This window comes from Aulostomus chinensis, chromosome 13 (assembly GCF_037954235.1).
Source record: "Aulostomus chinensis isolate RoL2024-O1b breed Wild chromosome 13, RoL_Achi_v1.0, whole genome shotgun sequence".
Taxonomy (NCBI): Eukaryota; Metazoa; Chordata; class Actinopteri; order Syngnathiformes; family Aulostomidae; genus Aulostomus; species Aulostomus chinensis.
The window spans coordinates 12,746,613-12,774,247 of NC_141332.1; the positions used below are offsets into that span (position 1 = coordinate 12,746,613).

General features: G+C 42.9%; 2 protein-coding genes and 1 long non-coding RNA gene across 4 annotated transcripts; all 3 read right to left on the reverse strand.

Moving 5' to 3' along the window:
• Window positions 1-3,994: 3,994 nt before the first annotated feature.
• On the reverse strand, window positions 3,995-10,568 carry znf711 (ZFX family zinc finger ZNF711). Its single transcript, XM_086221381.1, has 8 exons — window positions 10,405-10,568; window positions 9,245-9,326; window positions 9,050-9,152; window positions 7,782-8,633; window positions 7,541-7,687; window positions 7,243-7,422; window positions 6,981-7,115; window positions 3,995-6,860 (listed from the first exon to the last, which is right to left on the reverse strand). Exons 3-8 carry the CDS (start codon window positions 9,126-9,128, stop codon window positions 5,680-5,682), a joined length of 2,574 nt encoding a protein of 857 aa, XP_086077507.1. The 5' UTR covers window positions 9,129-9,152; window positions 9,245-9,326; window positions 10,405-10,568; the 3' UTR covers window positions 3,995-5,679.
• Window positions 10,569-10,894: 326 nt separating this feature from the next.
• On the reverse strand, window positions 10,895-24,495 carry LOC147250914 (SLAIN motif-containing protein-like). 2 transcript variants are annotated; one of them, XM_086221382.1, is made up of 9 exons: window positions 24,204-24,486; window positions 23,028-23,707; window positions 20,227-20,363; window positions 18,761-18,883; window positions 15,690-15,830; window positions 14,823-15,152; window positions 14,583-14,726; window positions 12,388-12,682; window positions 10,896-11,842 (listed from the first exon to the last, which is right to left on the reverse strand). In XM_086221382.1, the coding sequence occupies exons 2-9, from the start codon at window positions 23,696-23,698 to the stop codon at window positions 11,791-11,793; spliced, it is 1,893 nt and encodes a 630-aa protein (XP_086077508.1). In that variant the 5' UTR covers window positions 23,699-23,707; window positions 24,204-24,486; the 3' UTR covers window positions 10,896-11,790. The 2 variants fall into 2 exon arrangements, with proteins under 2 accessions (XP_086077509.1, XP_086077508.1); XM_086221383.1 differs by lacking the exon at window positions 14,583-14,726 and having other exon boundaries at window positions 10,895-11,842; window positions 24,204-24,495.
• Window positions 24,496-25,771: 1,276 nt separating this feature from the next.
• On the reverse strand, window positions 25,772-27,572 carry LOC147250915 (uncharacterized). The gene is made up of 3 exons (XR_015119027.1): window positions 27,424-27,572; window positions 26,535-26,646; window positions 25,772-26,119 (listed from the first exon to the last, which is right to left on the reverse strand). It is a non-coding gene; the product is annotated as an uncharacterized LOC147250915 (long non-coding RNA).
• Window positions 27,573-27,635: the final 63 nt, after the last annotated feature.

Here is a 27,635-nt window from a genome sequence, read left to right on the forward strand (position 1 = left end):
ATTTTTGGATTAGCTAATTTGTTTAAGGATGTTATAAATGAGGGAAAGGGTTTTTTTTGGGGGGGGGTGACAAATTATATGTTTTAGATTGTGATATTGATGTTTTAATTATTCCCACTTTTTGAGTATGGGAAACAAAAAAAACATCCAATGTAGCTGTTCTGGTTTCAGGCTTTTAGACGTTCATGACACCACCAGGAGAAATTTAACCCTTCACATTGCTGAAAAAACTTTAAATCAATATCAGTGCATCCCTGATCCTGCAAAAGTCTCTTTAATATGATAACAAAGTAAATAAATGGATTATTAATTTCTTTATTTCTTTTGTACACCAAAATGAAACAGGGCTGCACGGTGGTGCAGTGGTCAGCACTGTCACCTCCCAGCAAGAAGGTTCCAGGTTTGAGTCCCGGCTCCATCACAGGATCTTTCTGTGTCTAGTCTCCATGTTCTCCCTGTTCCTGTGTGGGTTCTCTCTGGTACTCCAGCTTCCTCCCACAGTCCAAAGACATCAAGAGGGGACGAGGCTGATTGATACTCTAAATTGACCGTAGGTGTGACTGTGAGTGTGAATGGTTGTCTGTCTCTATGTGTTGGTCCTGTGATGGACTGGTGACCTGTCCAGGGTGAACCCCACCTCTCGCCTGAAGGCTGCTGGGATAGACTCCAGCACCCCACACCCCCCGCGAGCCTTAACAGGATAAGTGATAGAAAATAGATGGATGGAATGAAATATGACTTGTTTGCAAATGACAGCTTTAAATAAATAAATACCACTGCATGAATATGGATACAGAGTACACAAACCTTCCAGACCTCCCTGAATACCGACGTGTGTAAATGGTGGAAAAAAAACTTGTGCAATACGAAAACATCTAATAGCACATGATGCATTTCAAAAGAAAAGGCATTTATATCTAAAATACATGTCATATCATTATTAAATTAAACTTTCAGTGCACTACTAAAAATCTGTCTCAGGGACAAATGGAAAGCGGTAGAAAATGGATGGATGGACATCTTGTCACCAAATTCTACGTTACTTCCTTTTAGTAAACTCAATTCCAACTCATTACCACAGGTTCAATCTGACTTTCCAGAATCTGGGGGTAAAAGACTGAATTTACATGTAACCTCCTTTTTGAAAAGAGGTCAGATTTGACCCAAAAACAGACAGTTTTCAAACCTTTAAAATTAAGAACAAGTGCCCGTTGACGTACTTTGATTCTTAATATTTCGGTGAGTGGATGTGAATTCAAACCAGGTGTCAGACTTTAAATACTTGTCCAGAGGGAACTGCTGCGTTTAGTCTGCTTGTTCAAGAGAAAACGTCCCTAACGAGTGTTTGCAGAATCGACTTTTTATTTTGAGAAATCAATTTTAAGCCTCTTCGCTTTATGCGCTGCTGCTCAATTTTCCTGGAGATGGATGTGTTCTTCTTTCATCGTCAGCAATTTTAGGATGTAAAAAGATAATTGAACTTGGGATTGTGTCCAAGAAAAATAAAGAAATAAAAAGAACTCAAGATCTCAGCATTTCTTTTTTTTTTTTTTTTTTTACAGAACAAGCTCAGATGAGAGGTGACAGTGTAAAGAGACGAGAGAGGGGGGAGTTGGAGACCACTCTAGTCAACAGGCTGCTTATTTCTGTCTATCGCAGTCACTTCCCGTCCATCACACACTCATTTCTCCGACTAGTTGAACTGTCTCCCAACAATCTGGCACTGATTTCCCCCGAGGGCCCTCCTCGCTCTCCAGCTGGCTCGCAGCGCTACCGCCTTGTCCATGACAATCTGGATCCTACGACTCCGGGTATGTGGGCCAAGTCAGGATCTGGAGGTAATATGACAGTGCTCTCTGCCAACGAGAGGAGCTGATGACACAGTCCCAGCTCCATTTGCTATTCCCATCACTGAAACATGCAAACGCAATATGCTCCGTAACACCAGAATCAAAACAAAACAAGAAGTCCAAAATCATATGATCTGGTGCAGAGGCATACCCAAAACATTTGGTTCATCTATTAACCACCTGGGCGGGTTTAAAGATGATTAAAGCATCAGCATGCGACCTGACAGCTCCATCATTCTTATCACTTCATTGCCCATTGATCCTGGGAAATATGGACAAAATGAATACATCAAGCAAATGAGTTTGACCTTTAGCAACGGCGGGATTATGTGTGTACAGCTGTCAATTCTCATCACGGTGATGGCCTTTGGAGGCTGTTAGGTGTGTGTTTGATGCTTCGCTGATTCCAAATGGGCAGATAAGAGGCTCGCAACCCATCGGGGAAAGACTTTGGTTCAGTTCACAGAGAGATGGAGCAATGTTCTCACTGCTGCTGCTGTTGGCAGGAAGAATTCTTGCTTGCTTGGAAGGGAATTTATGGATTTTCTTCATATTGATCTCTAACAAGTGCACCAGTATGTGATAAAATATTCTGTAGGATCAACACAAAATGAAGAGGCTGCTGCTTCTATTTGTGTTGGCGATGCTCGGAATGAACCTCACGGCCTCATTTCCCTCCTCGTGAGACGTCATATATCTTTCCATGACGGAGAGGTGGAAAAGACAGCACAGCAACACGTCCGAGCGGGACCGGGGCTGTTATATTTCTCATTATAGAAGAGGAGAGGAGTTTCAGTGATGTAAGACTGAGTCACACACACACACACACACACACACACACACACACACACACGCATGCACGCACACGCAAGTCACTAATGAATGTAGAGAACACTCCCACACACGCCTGCAAACTTTTGCATTCATACAGTTCTCCCACAGGCTACCCTGGCTCAGCTTTTTGCTGATGATAGTGCACTTAAAAAACCAAACCAAACCAAACAAAAACCTCATCTTAAAATAAGGGGAAGGTTGGGAGGAAGAATTTATCCCCGGAGATCAGAGATTTTTTTGATAGTGACAAGAAGCTTAGAATGCTCAAGTGAGGTTCTTGGTCCAGTTCTCTAGTATTATATAATATATTCTTCTAATCTCAGTGTATTTATACTTTTTGATGAGAGTAGTTTACTGTGACTCACGTACATGGTTGAAATGTGAGTTCTCCACTCACTGAGCAGGTACAGGCACGTTAACAAGGTCTCAAACTCGCACATTTATTGACTTTCTAATCCTGAATGCACCTGACTAATTTATAGTTTCGAGGAAGTCTTTCCAGCCAGGTGATTTGGACGCAATTAAGAAAAGCTAAAACATGTAGTATGACAATAGACCCGATGTTTGTTTGTTTAATTGTTTCCACGGAGCTGGAGAGGCTCTGATCTGTCTCTTGAAATGCGTTTAACTATGAGCATAAATACTTGTTGCACTGAACACGTGACAGATTTCTGCATCACAATCACTGAAGGTAGCAGCAAGACCACCGCAGCAAAACTCCGGGCCTCTTGAAGTTCAGGACATTCAGATGATAAATTTCTCTCTCTGCCAGCTGAGGCAGGGAGGAGAGGATGAAGATAGCGCCTGCGAGATTGAGAAGTGCACCTAAGCCTCCCCTAACTCTTGAAAAGATTATCCATGCAGTGATGTAACTGTCCTGAACAATATTTCCCAGAGAGCATTGTGGAAGTCACTCAGGGTTGAAAAGGTAGGACTGCAATACTGCAGTATTACCTTGAATGTGGTCGGTGGATGAACCAGCAGGATAGAACAATGCTGGCGTCCTCACAATTCAAGTGCTGTGCTGTGATTCGAGTGTGTAGTCAAACATGGCGTCGCTTGTGAAAATGTTCTTTTGCGCTGATAAGCTCTTACGGACCAGTTTAGTCATACAGATTATGTATTTCCTGCAACATGCAAGTCTTTGCAATCCTGAGGGATTTCCAATGACAAGATGGACACAATACATGTAAAAAAGCGAGAGGTTATAGTCATCAGGCTTTACTTCCTGTCTGTGCGACTAAAACAAAGGGTTGAATCAAAATCCTGTGAGAACTACTTTGTAACCGGGAACATTACATGAAAGAATTCCAACATTTACACAAAAGGAGACGCAATTGTACTGAAATGTTCAGCAATGACTGGATATCTGGACAGAAAGGACAAGAAACGTAAAAAGATAATTGTTTATTTTGGTTCTTCCCCACCAGTAGTTTATCCACAATCAGACTGAAAGAAAATATAGACTAAGGTACATGAAATCTGGGGATTTTTAATATATACCACAAGTAATTTCATGGAGACAGTATATGTGCATACTTTAAAGACTAATGCCAATATGATGACCACTGACTTCAAGGGGGATAATCCCGGATTTGGGATTTGGGTTGGGTTATGTACGGCTGTAGGACTAAGGTCTGGGAAACTTGTTAGCGAGCACAAACGAAACACAAAACCTGATCACTTTTCCATGGAACAAAACAATAAATGATTCACCCACCAATGACAGTTCAGCTTGGATGTATCGTGTCCACTTTCTAGAGATTAACATTTACCAACTCACAAGGCTCTGTAATTATTATTATACAGGGTTTATATTATATATATGTATATATAACACATATACATATATATACACCCCATACACGAAATTAAAAATACAAAAAAAAAAAACCAACAAAAAAAAAACAAGTTATTAAAGTGCTTTCTACTGACTCAAACACACAATCTCTGAGAGAATGGTATTGATACAGCATGTTTGAGAGTTAAAAATCACTTATTTTCTGATTTGCTGTGTTCATCAGTGCTTAAGGGATTAAGACCAGCAGATGTAAGGCGTGATTGCAATCTGATGGTTAGCTCAGAGTCACAGGTAATGTCACACATACGAAACCTACACTGGCAGTCCAACACAACCATGTGATTGGTTATTAAACGTGAAGCCAAATTCACATCATACACCTGTTCTTGAACGGGCAGGGAACTGTCAGACGCGTACTCTAAAGGGATTCTCCGCTCATGTACCGCCGCGTCCGTCTCCACTCCGGATCTGACCATTCTGAGTGAACTTTAAATACATATTAAAGAGAGGGTGGTCTGTATCAGTCACAATTAATTTAATTGAACAAAGTGTTCAGAATTGGGGGGGTGGGAATCCAAAAATGATTTAAGCATAATTACTGACAAAATTCCTTTTAAGGTGCATAATGTACGTCAATATCACTCAAATACCTTTTATGGACTGGTGAATGGCCCCGCCCCTTAAGACCAGATGGCGTTGAAAACAAATGTCAGGGTAAAAGCTGGTTAATAAGGGTAAGAGATACTAGCTAGTACTATGGAGGCGGACATCTCCTGTACTTGTTCCCCTCATCCGAAGAACTGGCATGACGTTCAAAACCACTTTCCGTTGTACAGGACACAGTCATCATCTTGCAGCATTTCAGCTGAGTGGGTATAAAAATATAGACATTTGAAACCCTGAATATATGTTCATATGTGATTTTCTGCAACAAAACAAAAAACAATTTACAGCCGTCCCACTCAGTGTACAGTCTCTTCTTTACACTTCACCCCCCCATCTAAAATGTGATCTTGCATTACCCCTGGAGGCGGAGTTTTACACCCATCACAACACAAACGTCAATTATAATGGTGTTGTCTTCACCAGCCTACATCCGCCACTTCTTTTAATACACTAAAATTACCTCTGGGTGTGTGTGACACAGATTGACTCGGGAGAGAGGAGTGCGTTTTGTGAGTGTGCACAACGACATTACATCAACATGTCTTTGTGGTGCCTGGCTATGTGCTGGCTCTTCTCCGAAGGCCTCCTAAAGCCCTTGGTGCAGTAGTCGCAGCGGTGCGGGTAGTCCTTGGTATGAATGGAGATGACATGGCGTTTGAAGCCAGAAGCGTCCGTACTGTTATACTCACAATACTGGCACTGATAAACCTTTCTACCACTGTGCGTCTTCATGTGCTTCTTCAGCTCGGCAGGCTGCCTGAAGCCTCGCCGGCAACGCTTGCACTTAAATGGGAGGTCCTTAGTATGCAAGGACAGGATATGGCGACTCAGAGTGAAGGTGTCAGGAGCATTAAAATTACAATGCCTGCACTGGTGCACCTTGTTGCCCTTGTGTGTTTCAGCATGTTTCTTCAACTCTGAGGGCCTGTGAAAGCCTTTCTCACACACATCACACTGGTGAGGGAAGTCCTTGGTGTGAACAGAGATAATATGTCGTTTCAGGTCACTGGAGTTGGTGCTCTTGTGCTCACAGTGCGGGCACTGATGGGTCTTGTGGCCTTGCACCACCTCTATGTGACGCTGGAGTTCCCGTGCGTCGGCGTAGGCTTGGGGACAGTGGCTGCACTTAAAAGGGAGGTCGGCACCGTGCTTGCTCTTGATGTGAGTCTTTAGGTTGGACTGATCCGCACAGCGGAACTCGCAGTGCGGACAGAGATAGGGCTTCTCACCTGTGTGGGTCCGCATGTGTTTCTTCAGCTCTGATGGGTGGCGAAAGCCTTTGGCACACTCAACACACACATGCGCAAAGTTCTTACTGTGCACAGCCAACAGGTGCCGATTGAGAAGGCCCTGCTCAGCAGTCTCATAATCGCAGTACTTGCAGTGATGTAACTTGGGCTCCCGGTCCTTGACGATGAGCTTGTCAGAGCCCAGGGGGCTGGACTCATGGTAGCGCCGAGTGTATTCGGTGTATTCTGGTGAACGCTCGCTGTTGTGGCTCAGCAGCTTGTGACTCTCCAAGTGGTTGTGGAAACTGACCTTCTTGTTGGTGGTGAAGTCACAGTCTGTACACTGGTACTTCTTCTTTAGCAGATGGTCGGGATGGTTCTTCATGTGACATTTGAGGAACCCTCGAGAGCGGAACTTCTTTCCACATATGTGGCAGGGGTAGACGGTCAAGGGCATGCCATCAGGTCCAATGATGACAGCTGAAAGAGGAAGTTGAAACACTGAATAACCTTTACCTAAAACTTTCACTATAAAGTAAAGTAATTTGCTTAAGTATAAATGATGAAATCTCATGTTCTGAATTTTTCACAGTCTCTTACCAGTCTGGCACTGCCGCGTCTCTCCTTTCTTCTTTTTCTTAGGTTTTGGTTTGAGGGCACGATTGCTGGCTAGCCCCTCACGGATTTGCAGAAATGGTGTAGCTGCTCCATTCTTCACCTGATCAATGGTATTACCTGTACACACAAGTTTAGAGTGTATCATCAGCTGAATGGCCAGCATTTCATTTTCATGAACAACTAAAATGGCCTCCTTTAAAAACAGAAGCTTTCATTCCAGGGGCTGTGACAGGAAAGAACATACCAATGTCATCGTCGTCATCATCATCACTGTCGTCCTCATCATCCTCTTCTATTTTTGGATGGTTCTTGACTGCCATGTAGACCATCTTGTCACGGCCGACTCCCAGTCTGCCTGATGATGCAGCCTCAAGGTCAGGATGGCCATTCTGGTAATCATCCTCTGTTATCACCTCTGTTCCACCTGGAGGAGGAAGAACATGAATGATTTAATCACAGCTTTTAAGCCAGTTCAACATGGAGGAATCCAAATGGAATATTAATATTGCTGAAATGATTATATTGATTTTTCAGTCACTTGCCTAAATCATCATCGGCTTCTGCTTTGAAAATGTAGACTTTGATGACTTCCGAGCCATCCTCCTCCTTTGACTCCTTGTCTTCCATTACCTCAGTGCTGATCTCAAGGGGAGTGTCTCCGATGTCCAGCTTCTCTCCTACCTCATCCACTACATGACAGAAACAAGATTGGGTTATTAGAAATAATAAATACTGTATTTCCGTGTAATACAAGTTGTGCAGTGATATGGGACATTGTCTTACGTGAGATCATGAGGTAATCTTCAGAGCTGCTTCTTGCATCATCATCCTCATCTGTCTGTAGGGGAACGGCCTCGGTGGGGAGCTGTTCATGGATTATGGTCTCGGCGTTGGCCTCTGTTACCATTAAGCCTTCCGTTACAAGCTGATGGTCCAGAGTGTTGTCCTGGTGCCCAGAGAGCAGCTCAGCCACAAACACTTGGTCTGGCATGTCAACATGGTGGTTGGGGTCCTGGATGAGGTCTGAGGTTAGGACATGGTGGTGGTGGAGAGTGTCCTCTATGGCAACTTCTGTCCCCAGAATGTTCTCAGGCATGATCACACTGTGTTCTGAGGTCACCATGTCCTCGTTGCTTATTTCATGACTCTCCACTCCTTGAGACCGCAGACTTTCTACATCTACATCTAGACCTTCTACCACCTCAGCTTCCAGGTCCTCTACCTCAACCTCCTCCTCAAGGCCCTCAACAACGTGGGCTTCCAGGTCCTCCACATCCACCTCGGTTTCCAGACCCTCTACCACTTGTGCCTCAAGACCCTCCACTTCTACCTCACCCTCCAGGCCTTCAACAACCTGAGCCTCCAGCTCTACCACTTGTGTCTGCAGCCCTTCAACCACCTCAGCCTCCAATCCTTCCACATCTGTGTGTAAACTCTCCACCACTTCAGTCTCCAGGCCTTCAACCACTTCTGTCTCTAGGCCTTCAACCACCTGGGTCTCAAGGCCTTCCACCTCAAGCCCATGCTCCAATAGGATGCCCTCGTCCGTCATCACGTCAGAGAGGAGCATACCCTCGGGCACAGATACCACAATGTGCTCCCCGTCAATGTGAGCCAGACCACCCATTCCTGCAACTGTGGCACACAAAAGATATATGAGAGAATTTCCAAAAACAAAATCACACACACAAAAAAAAAGAAACAAAAAACAAACCATCCACATCTTTCTGTACATTTATATAAAAAGACACCAGATGATTATGACTACAATGATTCATAACAGTTCTGCATACTAATGTCAGACAACATTATGGTAATATAAAATATATTTATGTAAGTGATGCTGCACTGTGAGCTTCGCAAGAAAACACCCAGTATAAGAATATTATAAGTCTCAAAACATGGAAAACATCCAAAGTAGATCATTTGTTTTATATCACTGATTTCAACTTCAGGGGCTTAAGATGAATATAGGATTTCCAAATTACAAACTGAAATTAAGTGCCATTTAAAAAACAATGGGCAGCATGTTTTGTTACTTGATCACCTACCGAAGTCTTGCATGATCATAGCATGGGGCATTTTCAGCTCCTGTGTGTGCAACTCTAACACCCCTCCGCCTTGGTCCATGTCTTTACTCAGGAAAAAAAAACCCTGAAAATCATGATAAAAACTTTGTCAGCATGAATAACTTGCAATCAAATTAAATGCAACAACCGACAGTTCCATATTTGGCAAATCCATACCTTCACATTTGATGAGCAGAACCTTAAAATAAAATCAATGGGACATTTGATGCGTTTTCTTCCATCAAGGCAAATTATCCTTCTGAAAGAAAAGCACATGAAATTAGAACTTTATATGCACTGCACTGAATAACAACAGAGGATATTGCAGGTTTGTCACAGTTTGTATGCTCATTTAGAAATATCAGAGTTGTGTATGAACAAAGTTGCGTTAGAATATGAGCACTGATGCTCTCCACATGGGATCTGCTCGGTACAACATGAAAACAGGAGGAAGGAAACGGTTAGCTGCCACTGTGCTAGGGGGCTATGTTGTTGACCACTGGCTCCATCCATTGCCTATCGGTAGTATTACAGGCAACATCCACCTTAGGATATTAAGCTATACACCTGGAGCCAGTTGAGCCTGATGGCAGTGGCTCACATGAAACAAAAGGTTGCTCTGCCAGTGTACAGCAGGACGAGCCCGCGGGCAGCGCGACTCTTAGCTCACAGAAGATCAGTCCTGCATTATTTTGTAGGAGGAAAAGCATTGTCGTCACATGACGGCTCGTTATACATCAAATATGCCATTTCTGCAGTGATGTGAAGTAGCGTTTTAGGATCATGTTCACGGTAATATATAATTCAATGACAGCATAGTTTATTCACACTGTTTATACCGGTAGTGTGCTTTGAACTCCGTACAGAACTAAACATGCTACGGTATTATGGCCGCCAATAAAACTGCCGCAGATGTTATGAAATGCTTACCAGGACGGCTACCGCCCTCCACCCACTGGAGCTAACTAGCAAACAAGCTACGGCTGTTCCTCACGGCGCCATTTTGATTTAGCATGGTGGCTAACGCGAGGAATTCACTAACCGATCAAATACTACCGTCAGCGCGCCCTTCGCACTTAGTGATTTATTATTGCTAAGGTCGATGCAACAGACAACAACCCCATACACTTTATTATGGGAATTTATGAACTGTCGCTCTAATCTGCGCAGCGACGGCCGCCCATTTGGCTAGCTAGCTTGCTAAGCTAAGTAGAGCTACTTGTGCCGCATTATCTTCCATGTTGTTTTTAGAGAAGGCTGAAAGAGGCCCGCTACGGCCGACTGGGCCCTTGTGTCTTATACCTCACGCCTTTCTAATTGATTCGAAGCAATTTTACCTGATAACGTCGTCTTCCGACTCTATCGGTGTTTCTCCCCCTTCTCCGTTATGTCTGTTATTGTTTTGGTTTATTTTTGACTGTAAGCTAAGTGCGGCCTGCAGTTTTGGATCCCCGGGCACTCTTTGCTAGGCCTCGGCCAATCAGCTTGCTTCCTGACAAGCAGAGGGAGGGCGGGGGGCAGACAATGCGTGGCCTCGTTTACCGCTGATCCCTTACTATTTGCGTCATGCATAAGAGAGCAGAGTTACATTAACCGCCATCCTCTTGATGGGAACATTTTCACGACCCAATCTTTAGATTCAAAATTTAATCTTATCACAAAAAGTCATTACCATTTTCGTGTGGTTGCAGTGTACGAGCTCTAACTTTGATAGCACAGATGAGGCCTGTAGGCCATTTTGTGACAAGAGGTGGGTAGAGTTGAACATTTGGTCATCCGCCCAAGATATATACCAGAGATAAGGGACTGGTTAGCCTTGGATGCAAACATGCAAATGTAGTTTCAGGGTAAACTTTATTGATCATTTTCATTACAGTTTCATATGCACTCATGAGGGTGCATAATTGTCTAAGGCAGAAGGCCTGCGTGCATAAACATTTTCTTTATTACAGTGGTTTCCAAACACTCAAATCTACCACTGGATATGCAGTAGAGTAACAGTACCTTTAACAACTTAAGATATCTGGAATAGGAGTGTTGCAGCTAAAATGCACCTTGGCACAAACCATATCCTTTTTTTTCTTTAAATATAAGGGCAGTGTGGTGCAATGCAGGAGTTCAATTGCTGTGTGAGCAAAGAACAAAAAATACAAATACAACACAAATATTAAGATCATGTCATATTTCACACGACAGATCATTGTGCGACACATGGAAGATCTGTCATATTGCAGTTACTTAATGATGAAAGGGATGAGGAAAAACAAAATGGAGCATGCAACACTCAGCACCTTCATCTAGCAGGAATTCACACAGAAGATGAACAAACCAGCAACTTCATTTAAATTGTCTTCATATCAATAACACCACACGACAAAGTAATTACAACCCTTAATATTCCAGCAGTTTCTCACAATAACCATTAAAAAAATAAGTAAAATTGACACAGTAAATCTTGTGGAAGCTCTGAGTTGGTCCGTACGATGACAGGATTGTGCCTTCATGTCTGCCTACACGTCCCTTGTGTGTGGGTTGACAAAAAGTTTCATGCAAGGGGAAGAGATGAGTCGCGACTAAATCCAGTGCAATCCAGTGCCTCATCCTGCAATAAAAGACCACAAGGATGTACAACACAATTTGTGGAAATGTTGGCTGTGTTGTTTTCACAACAGGGGGTCAAAGTGAGGGTTTCAGCAGAGAACATCCTTCATCGCCGATCAGACTCAGTAGCAGCCATCTTTCCAGGATTCGTCTGAGATTTTAGCCATTCCCAACCTGTCAATGAAAGAGGGAGGTAGTCTTTATCAGTACTAAAAATAGTTACATAATCTGAAAAACAACTTTGTAATCATGAAAACAAGTAAGAGAGTACAATAATGTTCAATATATAGTTTTTATTATCTTCTTTTACATGAAACTTACTCCACAAACAAAAAACAACGGCAGAACCACCAGTTATGCCCCCCCCATGGGTTGACTGGGATGCTTCTTCCTGCTCTTTCCTCCTCTATGTCTCCCCAAATCATGTTACCTCACCAGGCAGTTAGATTTGAGAGACTCACCAGATCACATAAACATACATAAAAAGGTTTTGCTGAATGTTTCCTATCATGTCTCATCTTATTGCCCAACACCATTCCTCAGTTTCTCCATGTCTCCAGTGACATCAACCAGGGACACTGATCAGATTTACGACTCCCTTTTGGGCCACATTATGTGTCGTGTGACTCATTCGAAATGAGTAGTCATAAAACTTTTCAAATACTCTCAAAAACAAAAGAGCGATATCTAGAATCGTGAGTTTGGACAGAAGCTCTCACCTCCTGGGCGGCTGGGAAAGTTTACTCCTGGTTGATGCTGATGGACCAGCCTGTCCTCGGCCCACTACAGGCCTGCCCGCCCCAGTCGAGGCTCTTCCAGGTATGTAGGCTCCACTACTGGATGAGCCTGTTGGCTGGACTCTACGGGCCCCTCCAGTGGGAGGTGTTTGGACAACAGGCAAACCTCTGGAGGGCTGACGAGATGCCATGGAGCCCACAGGAGTGACGGCTTTAACTGGAGCTCGCAGGGAAAGAGGAGACTGGCCGTTGCCGCGCAGTCGACTGCAAGCTGCACCTTCAGTAGAAGAGGAAGAGTGATCTCAACCCACACTGGCTCATCAAGACAAGCTGTAACATAACTAGAGCCCAACCAAAATTCAGCGAGAAAAAAAATCTATCAACATTAGAAAATAGTCGTATTTTTCCAATGATCCATCAAAGGTATTCATCAAAAACTTAGGGCAAGATATGGAATGGAGACAGAATATTTTACAGTTTATTGAACTTAAGTGTCATCAGTGCACTGAAATAATAAACTTCAGTGGATATTAATTTTTAATGACCCCAAACATCCTGTTTTTTCTGAGATATGTTGTGTAAATAAGAGTTTTCTTATAAGCCAATACAGAAATATCTATGAAAATAAAGCAGCCAATATTATAGGTCACATCAATCGGTCTTGAGTAACAACACACACAAAAATGAATATGCTGCAGTTTAAATTCCAAACCCCATGAGTTGTAGGCAAGCTTTGCATAAGGAGCAGCTCTGGTTTATCAAGGGTACGTTTGGAGCAAGGTGGTGGAGTTATGGTGCAGGTTAAGAGAGAGCTAAGGAGGGTTACTGGGAGATGACCAGGTATGTCAGGAAAGGAGGAAAACTATGGGAAGTGTTGTGGAACTCCAGTTGCGACCCATTGATGGTATAAAGTGGCTGGAGGCGATGACTCGTGCACTCGGGGTAGGAGAGTCAGACCGTCAAGGTAACATGCACTCAAGTGTTTTGTTCTATCAGATCAACAATTCATTTTGATGATAGTGGGTCAAGTTTGAAATATAAAATGCCATATTGCATACATTTACAACTTTGATTGAATGTTGGCTAGTTATAGTACTAGGGCTGACCAAAAATCCTGTACCAAATCCAAATCATGGACGTAGCACCATTTTTTTGAAGCAGCTCCTCCTGCTCCACTGTCTCTGTGCTTGCAGCCATTTAGAGGCAGGTGCAATGACATCATCGACAACAGAACGGTAGAGCGACAATCTCTACCGCAGGCCAAATTTATATCTTTCACCGTCTACCACATGTACCGCGCAGCCTTAATTCATATAGTTCATGATGCAAAGCATGAATTATCATTAGTTATTCTTAAACAGAGCTTAAACCTCATAGTTCAGTGAGTCGCAGCTCTCATCAGAAGTCACCAGTGATGCACTGGACCTGCTGGAGGGCTGTAGCATGGGCCAATTAAGAGGCCAGTTATTTTGGGGGTAGTTGTGTTTAACACTAAAAAAAAGGCCTCTTTTGTACATTAGGTTTAGCTCAGTTCACCTTGCCAGACATACGCTATCTTTAAGCACCCTGCAGTTGCAAATATTGCTGTCACCTGGTCTTTGATTGGAAAAAGCTGGTCTTGGGAAATTCAGTTTCTTGTTGTTTTTTGTTCCTGCAATGTTACTCTTGTACTATATTTTACTTCAACCTACATGCGTCTTTCCTGTATTGCATGACACAGGGTGAGAGGTGGTGAGGTGGCAGGATGAAGGACACACACACACACACAAACACATATACATACATACGTGTATATATATACATACATATATACATATACATATATATACATACATATACACATACATATATGTATGTATACACACACACTTTTTTACATATATACATATATATACATATATATACATATACATATATACATACATATATACACATATATACACATATATATACACATATACACATATATATATGCATATATACATATATACACATATATACATACATACACACATACATACATACATATATACATATACAGACACATACATACACACACACATATACATACAAGCATATACTGTATATATACATATATATTAGAGGGATAGGGTAAGTGAGGCACAAGTGGTGAAGTCCAGGTGAGAGGGAGGGAGGGGGGGGGGGGGGGGGGTTACCTGTGGAGGGGGAGTGGGTCAAGTGGGACATGCGGTTGCCAGAACTCTGGAGGTTAGCCTCCATGCTGCGGCTGTTTCTGACTGCCTCCAGGGAACGTAGGCTGGTGCGGGGGGCCAGGTTAGGCATGCTATGCCTCAACTCTTCTGGAACCACACATAGACAACACATTAAGCAACAAATCATGTATTTTTTACCCTCATCGCTGTCTATGAGTAGCGTTACTCCAGATTTTTGCATACCCTCACTCTTGGCGAACTTGAGCAGCTCTGCACTGGGGCCCTGGAGGGATCGTCTGGGTGTTCTTGTGCGTGGGGCCCCGAGTCGGCTGCTATATTCCTGACCGTGGTTGGAGGTGGAGGGAGACAGGCAGCGGGGTGACCCTAAGGGTGAGGCGGTGAAGCGATGCCGTCGTTGGGGCAGCGAGCAGAACTCATCCTCTTCGTCTTCCAGGCTGTAACTGTCAAATTCCTGGTCGCTGTAGGTGCCTCCCCGCCGAAGGGATTGCAGAGACGCTGTGGAGCTGCGGCGCGATGCTGACGCTGAGCTTGAGGCATAATCCTGCCTCAGACCTGACAGAGAAAATAAGATGTTACAAAGGAAGCAAACAGGGGGCAGATACACAAAGATACTTGCACTAACAATGGCTTGCTCTAGTGCAGTGTTCGTTTTGCCTCTTTTTACATCAGCAACCATGAACTGTACTTGACCTCTGACAAACACAGGGGTATTCCAGAGAGCAGATTTGGCAGAAACCAAGTCTGCTAACCCTAAAATGAGGAAAATTGTGGGTTTTCAGTCACACATAGAAAGGCAAATTGCACTCAGTGTTGGCTAATGCAGTAACTGACATTCGCTGCTCACTAGTAGATGTTCCCTTTTCTATCCGTCTCTCCTTCTGCTTACAGAGTCACGCTCAGCTCATTTCCTTCATTCAAGATCAAAGGGTATGGAAGCTAAACTTACCATCTTGACTGGTTATTCGTTACACAAGGATGAGCTAAAGTAACAGCTTTTGTCAGGCGAGGTGAACCACACCCTCTGGAAAACCCCTCCAGGTAACACAATTGCAGGTGACACCACACGGTCTGCACAACAACACGACTCACTCTCTTCTTGTAGGCGAGCCATGATCTGGACGTCGGTGAGGTCCTGCAGCTTGTAACCCATGGAGATGGAGTCATCCGATGTGCTGAGTTCACTGTCTATGGACGACTGGGAGCTCAGGGCTGAATGCATGCCTGTGACGCCTGTCACATATGAAAGAATTACTGACTTGTATGACCAAATTACTCTTAGACCATTTCAACCATCATCAGAGAGAAAAGGAATTTGCGGTGAGGTCTGCTTGAACAACAAAAGAAACAATAATGACGACTTAAGAGGCTGCAGGGTTCTCCCCCTTGAGGGAATAATGGTGCTGCAATGTGAGAACCATAAAAAAGGCAGTGGCTGAGAGTGAAGCTGGAGGAAAGTTCTGTCTGTCCCACAGCAGCAGATGTTGGACCATAGATTAAAGGAACTGACCGGTTACATCACAGTATCATTTATAACTCAGGTTCATAAATAAGCAGTGTGTAAGTACCATCAACCTGCACCAGCTGTGTGTATCAGGACAGAATTTTTTTTTGCAATACAAACCATAATCAAACTACGTGCTGACACATGATCAGCACGTGGGACAAACTCAGTTCAAAGCAGAGTTAACTGCTTCATCAGCAAATATCTTCTATAGCATCTACTTTTTGTATAACTTTGTTCTGTAACATGTAAACAGGATTAATCATCAACTGTTCTACTTAAAAAAAAAAAAACCATGGTAACAATAAGGTCAATAATCAAATAATTGCTGACATTATAATCCATGGTTATATATTTCTGGGATTAGATGGCATCACCACCCACAAGCCAAGCATTTACAATCCATGCAAAAAAAAATAACAATAACAGATTGGTTATTTGGAGCTTTTGGACAACAACACAAGCACTGTTGGTCTTTGCACTGTGAAGACGCCGTCAGACAATGAGAGCAATCACCATTCATCCATCCATCCATCCATTTTCCTCCACTTATCCTGTTAAGGGTCGCAGGGAGGCTGGAGCCTATCCCAGCAGCTTTCAGCGAGAGGCAGGGTTCACCTTGCACAGGTCACCAGTCCATCACAGGGCCAACACATAGAGACAGACAACCATTCACACTCACTGTCACACCTACGGTCAATTTAGAGTATCAATCAGCCTCGTCCTCTCTTGATGTCTTTGGACTGTGGGAGGAAGCTGGAGTACCAGAGAGAACCCACACAGGAACAGGGAGAACATGCAAACTACACACAGAAAGATCCTGTGCTGGAGCCGGGGCTCAAACCTGGAACCTTCTTGCTGTGAGGCGGCAGTGCTAACCACTGCACGATTGTGCCGCCCAAGAGATATCACAGCAGTGCAAAATTAACAGTACTAAGTGTGAAAACAAGTTCAACAACATTATTCATTTCACACATGTTAGCAGCACAGAACTTCTTCAAAATAATCTGTTTATTCATTCCTGAAAGTAAAAATACATGCACTTGAAATAACTGCTGATCATTTTCCGAAGTGTACCAATGTTACTGTTTTGCAACACTCAAGTGAAACTTTTACAATCAAAAAAGCCGCCAGTTAGACTTTTTTTTTTGGACATCCATGACGTGATACTTTTTATTTCAGACAGTTCTAAGATTTAAGACCACCCTGATGTCAAACACACAGTCTAAAAATTAAACCTTGTGTGATGGTTTACCTTTAACGAAGAAGTTTACTTCACAGGGCTCTAAACTAACTTTTCCACTGGCAGCACTGGTTGCACTGGTGCTACCAACTTTCTCAGTTGGTTGCACAAGCACATGATGTGGTTGCGCACTTTTTGGGGGGTTACGACATGGTATTAATCAATGCACATGAATGCTAATACATTTCTTAATTTACATAACTCCGCGAAATACTGACAATGCCTCAAAACTTGATATTTGCAAAATATTTTACTTGATGAGCAGTTGATTCTCCTCCATTGAACAATATCTCTCCTCCAACATCTGAAAAGCTGTTGGGAAGAGCTCGGTGTTGCGGGTGATGCAGTGGACTTGGCAGGTTTGCGCTTTGAGGCTAAAAGTGCTACTTTTTTGTTTGGAGGAGTCCGAGTCAGCATCCCTCCTCAACTCTCGCTCACATCAGCTTTCTCCCCCTTCAGGTGTTGTTTTTTTTTTTTAAATTTGCAATGCTTCATTTTGGGGAGCAGCAATACCATAAAGTGCCCTGCACAGTGTATGACAGGCACTGCATGATGTGCGTAGGGGTGGCGCTGCAGCAAACGGGCCCATGAGGCTTTCATTTTGCACGGAACTTATCGAGCAAGACAGGGAGTGCCCACAAAATGGCAAAGTGAATCCAGTCAATTTTCAATATAACACACCATGTGCAAACTCCCCATCGCAAAAACAGACAGAAAAGACCGTAATATAACCACGTACTCTACACATAATACAAACACCTAAACCAGGAGACAGTGACCAATTCAACAGGATCAGAGCAAGTTAACGTAGCCACGCAGGCCAAACACGGTGTGGTTCTGCCAGTGGAAACCGCAGCTGTGTGGAGGATGGATGTGATTGGTGTTGCAGAGTGTGACCCGGCGTAGCCCGGGGTTTGACTCGACAGGAGAGAGTGCAGGAGGGGAAGAAAAAAAGTGGTGCTAGTGAAGGGAAAAAGGACAGCTTTCATCTCAAATGTCCACACTCTTCATGCGTTACCAAATTAGTTATGGTAGTATTCTCGCACGAATGCAAAAAGGTTAAATGTAACTCAAACACTCCCCCAAAAAAAGGTTGCATGTTCAACCTTTTTGGTTGCAGTCTAGAGCCCGGCTTTGATGGAAACATGAAAGGACAAGCGACTTCTGCCTGCCCAGGAAGCAGAATATCGAAATGGAAAATTGTCGGTGTGATTTGGAAAATGATGCGTAGCAAATTCAAGTGCATGTGATAAAACAGAAAAACATGCAATAATGCCTTTGACAGTCACATTCAGATCCCCAAGGGGACACAATGTTGACGCATTAGTGCACACACGGCCACCGACCTACATCCTTACAAAAACTGACGTCAGGCCCAGAACATGAGGAGCAGAGTGTGTTAATGTCATGCCATACCTGAGCTGCCACAGGTTAGTAGGGATTTGTTAGTTGATTTGTGGTACCCAGGAGAGATCAGGCCTGAGCCTGCCGAGCTGGCCTCTGCTGACGGGCTGCTGTACATGTTCCTCCACCTGGACGCTGCAGGAAACAGGAAAGGAAACATCAAGTCTTTGAGGAGACAGTCAGTGCAAGGAAAACCAGAACAAGACACATGACGATACAGTGTTTTAAAGAAAAGCTTTATGCAGTACGAAAACATTTTAATGTTCCATTTAATTGCAGGGGAAGGTGCAAATAAGCGGGTTTACACGCACAAATGCCATATAGATAAGACATGCTGCACAGTGTATATTGTGTCTATACAGCTATATTCTTCTGTGGTTCTTATACACTGGGACAAAGACAGTAGCAGCATGAAATGGAGCTGGATCAGGTCATTAAATTGTACTACTGCTGCTGTCATTCCAGTTCACAAGAACCAGAGAAGTTCACTGATGGGAGTGCATCCACCTCAGAGACACCGGGTGGCCGTACGCTCTCTTACAACTGATAGCTATCAGACTTTCTTCAGGTCGATCTTTTGCATCGCATACCAAACAAGTTAGCAGGACATGACCTGTTCAATTTGAAGACTTATTTATTAAACAGGAGTCTGCTGGACAAACTTTAATATTTGAATCATGGAAATATAATGATATAGATTTGTTTTGTTTTTTTACTTTACTCAACTTCACTGATACTGTGTGCAGTTTGGCTAAATAATTCTTTGTGCCACCAGGCAGCTTCATGCTGCTGCCCTTTAAAAAGGAAAGCTGCCGGGGGAATGGGGGGGGGGGGTGTTAATCCAACCCATGACTTCATGTGGTCATTCAGCTCTGGTGTGAATAGCTTTGTTATTCAGGTTCTGTGGTGTGCAGGAAGTAGCAGGATAAATGATGACAGGGGTGTGCTGGATCAGACACACGTCTCTGTTCATACATCGATGCGCACATCATGTCCACATGCACCCCAAGCACTTGAACACCGTCGCGTGTACAGTAGAGATGAGCAGTTTATAAGATGCAACACTGCATTTAGGCTGAGCATGTGACTTACAGACCTTCATATTCACAATAACCCTCACTTATTTGGAAAATTGTTTTGACTTGAATGTTTTATTTGCTTTTCATTTTTCAATGAAAATTAACCTGTTTAGACCTTAAAGCACCTGGAAAAAACAGATGGTGTTGTTGTCGATAGCCTCCTAAAAGTTGAGGGTTCTCTGAAAAACATCCACGAAAACCTTTATTTCTCCGCCTCCTCAGCAGATAGAAACAGGAAGTAATAAAAAGGAGCTTAGACCTGTGACGTCCATGTAAAATGACTCGCCTGTGCCCTTCTTTTCATTGAATACTAATACAATACAAGTCAGAAAACAAATAAAATGAGAATTTAAATATTTTGATGTAAAAATGTGTGTATATGAGTTGTTAAATGCATACACTGGTCCAAACGGCTGATCAGGGTCCGACATGCCATTTCTGTCTCCGGGCTGCGGTGGTCCAGAACCTGCCGACACCACTTCAGCGGAGACTCGGGGCCTGCATCTGCGACTTGTTTCTTAGGAGACACGTAAAGCCTGAAGAGAGAAAGGAAAAAAATTACCACTGAGGGGAATGAGAACAGCGGTCTGGTGTAAAGGGAGAAATACAGAGATGTAGAAGCTGAAGGCAGACAAAGGCAGACGTCTAATCTACTTTTGCTGAAACATGTTCACCAAAGTGCTGACAAGATTAGTTTGAACCTCTGGCCTGTATGGTATGCACCTAATAGCGTTGAGCATGCCTTGTTCATTAAGGATGTTTGTCACAATGCAGGCTTCAGACATGAGTTAGTATCGACAACTCACACCCAGTTATTGTGGGATTTTCTGGCAGGAGAACAATGTGAGGAACCCACATCAAACAAACAACCCAGCGGCTCTGATAGAAATCACACAAATCTGAGACAAAACACACACATTTATCATCTTTATCGCTGGCTCTCTTCTATTTGGGTCCGGGTGTCATAGCGTAACATTCCGTATCTACGAGGGGCCGATGTGAACGCCAGAATCTGTCTCAGAGTCTTGCCTCAGTGAAGGCAGACAGCCACATGCTTTCAGCTGGCGGTCACATGGGCTGATCCTTTGAGTTGGGATACACAAAGACCCGGACTGACTGGTTCTGAACCAATCAAGTACAAATCATCTTCCCATTGGGCAAACACAAAAAGCACCCATTTCCCACTGGGGCAAGCGACAATACAGAGAGTAATATTCAGGTCACACATCCTACTGGAGCGCAGCTCCTTCTTAAGCATACAAACACTGTGTTTAACATGGGAAAATGATCACATCAATACCTGGTTAACACATGAGACACACATGTCCGTCACAGCTCATGTGGTTCCATAAATGTTACTGCTTCAGTGTGATAAAGAAGAGTTGTTGAGCCCCAGTTCTTTATCATCTGTTGTTACAGATATGACACACTGCGCCTGCTGAGGTTAATAATCAACTCCCTCTGTAATAAAGCAAAGGAGCATCATAGATTGGAGGTCAACACTCATCTATACTTTTTAAGTACTCATGGAAGAGTTCTAAATCATACCGAGATTGGTTACTTTAAAAAGTACAAGAGCTGTGAATGTACTTAGGAGCAACGCCATGGATACACTTTTGATAACGTTCAACACATTTAAAACTGTTGAAATATATCTCTTGCATTATGTGGTTTCAATATCAAGAGGTTTGTTTAGGTTGAATTGCGTGACTTTTAGTTCCCTTTTTCCAAAGCCAGCGGGGTTTATGAGCGGGTTTACAGCTTGTAACGATGTCTGTGGCTCACACTCGCTTATGATACTTTAACACTTTTTTCAAGGGCGTAAATCATGCCATTAAATATCGCTCTTGTGAATTCTGAAGCAAACAAGTGGGAGACTACAGATGCTGGTGCAGACATTAAACACCATCACATTGAAAAAAGACGTGTCGGCGACATTGAAGTATGTGGTTCCAGTTGACCAATAGGCTGTTGTCGGTGATAATACAAAATAAAATGTAAAAATCCCATCGGCGTTTGCTTAAAACTCCGGCTTGTCCGATCCTGTTCTGGTAAATATTTCCTGTTGCATGCTCTTCTGATGCTCCTGTTTTTGACCCTGTTGCAGTCTGGTCACGGGGGGGTGGTTGGGGGGGTCACATGTTGTGCAATCCCACCCAAAGCAGTTTATCCATGCGGCAGCTCAGATTATGTCGTCGTTGGGATTACTGGATGTTTTGGCTATGATAACCTCACAAAGCACATATGGTATGGCTAATGATGCGAAACTGAAAATAAGTCATGAATGGTCTGGCTGTTAAGCCTCATGGCTGAGCTGCTAATTTGCCTATCAGGAACACAATATCGTTCCTGGTTTAGCTCAGGCCGAGTACACAGCTGCAACACAAACGTCTACTCTGACCTGACATGGTTTTATGGTTTTAATAAGGCCTCTATTACTGTTATTACCTCTTATTACATTTTGGGTCATTTAAGCTGCCAGTTGCAATCAGAAGAAATGACCAAAGTTAAACTTGTTTCAAAACAAGAGTTTCTTTTATAAACCTGACCAAATATCTGGAACAAACAAAAGCAGATACTACTCACATCGGTCTGCATTAGCTCGGATTAGCAATAATATTAGCAATATTTTATGTGATTAAAAACATCTTTCCTTGGGTTCAATAAAAACATTCAGGTGCAGTATCCATGCAGCTATAAACTTTTTTAACACTGTAGCCCACCAAACAGGTAATAAGGCATGTCACACCTGTTGTAACCTTGTCTAAAGAAATGAGATTCAATGTCATGACATGAATAACAGCCTCTCCCTCCAGCATGTGCGTGTCAGCTGCTCCTCAATCTGATCACACTGTGTGGCAGTACTTTTCTATCTTACAGGGAATGAAGTCCTAATTCAAGGATACTTAAATAGAAGACTGAATGTTAAGGTGATGAGATAGGAAGTTGCTGTCTCCTTGGCCAAGAATGATGTACTTCTACATTTAAATAACCAAATGCTACACTAGCCTGTGGGGGAGCAGCACACTAAAAAAAAAAAAAAAAATAGAGGTTACCATGAGAAGGCACCAGTGATTCATCTTACTGGAGGGGCTGAATACAGGCACGTGTAAAAGAAATCATCATATCCTGGAACTTACTTTATGTGCTGCTACAGATATGCAAGCAAAAAAGGGATGAATGCAGCTGATGAAACATACCAACTATCTTCGTCCTCTACTTCTGCAGACTCGTCCTCCAAATCTAGGACGTCCACCTCATCCAACGCCGTTTGGTCCACCCCCGAATCGCTCTCTGCAAGTGTCTCTGACTCATAACTTTCCTGAGAGGGGGTCTCAGGGGTCTGGCTTTGTTCCTGGGTCTGCCCTAATCCATTGCTGCAAGTCAAGGTGAGAAATCCACCACATGGCCCCCGATCCTCCTCTTCCTCCACCTCCTCATCCTCTTCGTCCAGCCTGTCAGTGACAGGAAGAGGGGACATCTCTTCACCGCTGCTGCTGCTGTCCTGAGGGGGTGACAGCTCAAAGTCTCGACCCCCCAGCTCGTCACCGTGTCCTAACCTTAAATGAGTGTTGGTCATCCCTTCACAGGTCAGCCTCTCATTGATATTGACAGCAGAAGTAAGGTTGCTCTGGCTGCAGGCTCCTCTGTTGATGATGTTCTTACTTCCTCTGTTGCGCAGTGTCTCATTCTGGACTTCCAATCTATGAACAAGCTCCTGAAGCTTTCGGACCTCCTCCAGCTCCACCCCTGCTAAGTCTTGACCACCCTCCTCTTCCTCCTGGCACCCGGGCTTGGAGCTCTCCATGAGGCCAGCAGGGCTACCATGGTCAGGTTGAGGGACCACGCTGGCACTGTCTGGGACCACCATACTCTTCTTCTATTGGGTTAAAATTACAATAAACATTACAGAGCAGCTCGGACATCGACTAAGCTGAAAGAATTTAAAAAAAACAACAAAAAAAACTTGTTACATGCATGTTCACCATATGGAAGAGTACACTGGCAATAAAGTTAGATATTGGGCACCATTTTGCCAGAAAGTACGCCAAAGATTACTTCAGAACTGGTGTGAATATCTCAATGAAAGCAAACATGTGGACCTAATTAAATAGGTTATCAAGTTTAACAAACCACATTATAACACGCCAATTCCTGCATCTATTTACATCCGCTGTCACGTTTTATTCACCGTAACCTTGCTAACTCTGCAGCGATATCTGCACATTACAAACAAATAACGTCACATACGTCATAAACTCTACCTCTGAGTTGTAAGCATGTCAACTGAAATATAAATATCGTCAAACGCATGTAATTGAGCACTTTGCTTTATGTTAGCTTAGCTAGCATGCTACAAGCAAAAACACTCTTACCGGTGAGAGAGCCGTGTCGTCCCAGCGAGCTGATGACCTGCCCGCCACTCGGAGCTCAAACTCCGCCGTCCACCGGCGACCGCATGAATGAAGCAGCTTAACACAACCAGACGAAACGGTCCACGGCTTGATGACGACTGTTAACTAATTCTGGGTCAGCTAACGGCTAGTCCATGTCCTCATAATGATGTCTGTGCCTCACTGGTAGCCTGGATATCGCTCACTGCTAACTAGCTTGTTGATAGACTTTAGTTAGCACAGGCAGTGTAGAGCTGCGCCCCTCCCCCCTGTGGGGGTTTCTCTGTTATTTGGCGCCCCCCATGGGAGATGCGTAGTACTGTTGTAACATCGTTGTAGTTCTTATCGTAGCCGATGAGTGTCACTGTTCACAATTATTAGAAGTGAGAAGGACTTAAATAGCAAAACACTTGCCAAAGAAATGGACCCCAAAAATATACCCCCCGATGCCATTCTAGTTACTTTTTACACCTTTTCATAGAATAAAAGGATATTCAAATATAATACATAATTGATTAGGTCAATTATTAAATGATTTATCATTGCACCACATTGACAAGGTAATACTCTATTTTGTTAGACAGGGCAAACTTATGGAGGTTGTGATGCTGCTTAATGTGCCTACTTTTGCCCTGGATCATGATTTGGGCTTGTTCAGTCTAACATTTGGAGTCTGTTAGCAGCCACAAGGACATGAAGGATTGTGGTCATACTGCACAGACAAGCCTGATCCTGAAAGATTTTTTGGAATAGTAAGCAACATATTAAGCAACATAGTCAACTTTGCCTTTTCGCAGATTTAAAAAAAAAAAACATTTGAAAACATTCATGAATGTCATCATCTCTGACAGGCTTTGACACAACTGCAGGCTGAGAATGCAAAAAAGAAAACGTTTTTAGTTTTGGATACAAAGTTCCATGCCAAAACTAGTTTGACAGTTCAGAGCAGAGTACATCTTTGTTTTCAAGTGCAAGCTTGCTGCTCTTTGAACTTGTTTCAACAAGCCTGGTGTAGAAAATCACAACCTGCACTAGTTTAGGAACAATCAAAGCGTATCCCATTGATACTGATTCAGTGATAGGTAACATAATTCATTATGCAATAAGCAAAAAAGAAATCTTGAAATATGATTAAATTGCCTTATAACAAGCCCCAGTCTTCCAGAGAAGCTGCCTATGATTTTCATTTTAAGTTTTTTTTTTTTTAGCTTTATTTTATAAATTAGATAAATATACTTTCAGTTCAATAAGATCTGACATTAGACTATGAAATGAGTTTCCCTATGCACAAATCATGCTCATTCTTGACGTGTGCAGCCTCTACATATGGACACTAATTTCAGTCGTTGGTTATTCCAGTCAAACTCTAAAAGTTATAAAATCCTGTATTTTACTTGCAGAATGTTGCTTCATATTTCTGTGGTAGGCTCGCACAGCTTGACATCAAATCTAAGTGTTATGGTTCAGTAAAGATGTCCAGCTTTGATGTAATTTGTTGAAATACACATTGATTATATAAATACATACAACTCAATAAGAAATGACAAGCCTTTTTTTGAGCCATTTGATTTTATTTTATTAAAGTCAAAATATAATCATGGAAACTGGAACAAACACACCTGCTAACAATGCAAGAGATTTCCATTGAAGCCAAGCTTTTTATTTATTTATTTCATATTTTTTTGGTCAAATTTACTTTGCGCCGTTCAGCCCTCAGAAGAAAAGAAGTCACAGTCCCTGATCAAACATGGCAGCACAGAAAGCAGAGGTGGAGATAATGGATGGGGATCATATTGGAGTTGGGCCAGGGAGCAGTGCCAGAGCGGAGCCGGAGAATCATGGCAGCAGAGTTTCCTCCTATTTTCCCTCCGCAATGGCTTTCTTCTCTGCATCAATATCTATATGAGCAAAAATAAGACAAAGATGTGACAACAATGAGTGTAAAGAAGCCCTGATCACATTCAGCCCCGGAAGCTTCTCAGGAACGACCATCTGATCTGCTGCCGCTGGGCAGTGGGGGGTGAAGAGGGCGTGGGCGTCTCAGTGGTGGTGAAGAGGGAGGGTCGAGCTCTACTTTACTTTCCCCCGTCATCAACATATAAATCATGTTTGTTTGAAAAGTTAATTCAAATTACAGTTTTTGATCAATTCAAAATAATCCAGATTATGGATCTTGTTGATAAGATTTTACAAGACAACCCAGAACGAGAGTGTTAGCCATGAGACTTAAATGTTGCTGTCATCCTGTAAAGTGGCTCCATTATTGTAAGATCTCAGCAAAACAAAGACAACATTTTCTTAAGTCACACTTACCCTCCTTGGTTGGTTTGTAGATCTTTTCTTTTGTGTCTGTCTTTTTTAACTGTTCTGTTTTGAACTTTGTCACTTCCTCCTTGAGTGAACTGTCGTTCATTTTGGAAAATTTCTGATGAAAAGACGATCATTCAAATCAGAACATGAAATTCGACTTGCACAACTGGAAGCAGCCAAACAGAACACAAGGCAAGACTAAAATAATCAACGATTGCCTGATCTCATAATTACTCAAGGCGTTGTCTGCTGTGCATGACCATACAGGTAAACACTTCAAACCCCACCTTAGTTAAAAAGGATTGAGGCGACTGGACTGAACTCAAGAGTTATGCAATCCATCAACTGACATTTAGCTTCAAAAAGATAGTCAGAACCATGCTGGACTGCATTTGTGCCTCTTCATTGCGGAGATGGAACATGAAAAGCATAACGTTGAAAGTAAGAATAGCTGGGAGATGACATGTTTGAGTTATATGAGGGTGAGTGTGTGAGGAGAGTACAAGCATGAGAGGCACAATTAAGTTTGCACTGACATAAAAAAGTGGAGCCCTCCTTTTATAATACACCATCTGTTCGGTCTGGGTTCCAAAGGGCTGCTCAGCATACGCAAGGGTGCATCAGAGAGATTATATGCCAGGTGAAATTACTGATTTTGGCCCAGACAAAACAGGTTTGATTGATTAAAATCTAATATCCAAAAAAACCCTTAAAGCAGGAATGCTTCAAGCACTTAAACACATCTCTCATCATAACAGTGAATAAATGTTGCACAATGGTCGGCAGTGCTACTTCTCCTCTCCTAAATATTCTATTCAAACTGGATTATGCTCCAAAGTGGTGGGGCTGCATGCATATCCATTTAAAGAGAGGTAATAGAGAATGAGTTTACCTGTTGCTGGGCTGTGCAGTTAAAAGAACAGGTAGGATGCGTCTGTGTAATTCAGCCAGAAACACAAGTTTATATAGAACCATTCTGCCCTTCCGCACGCCAACATGGATGCCGATGCTTTGAATCCAATTGGCTAAGCTCAAAAGAAACCTTTTAATTGGACAGATCTCTGGGCATTGTTACTTTTTTTTTTTTAATCCTCTCCAGATCTT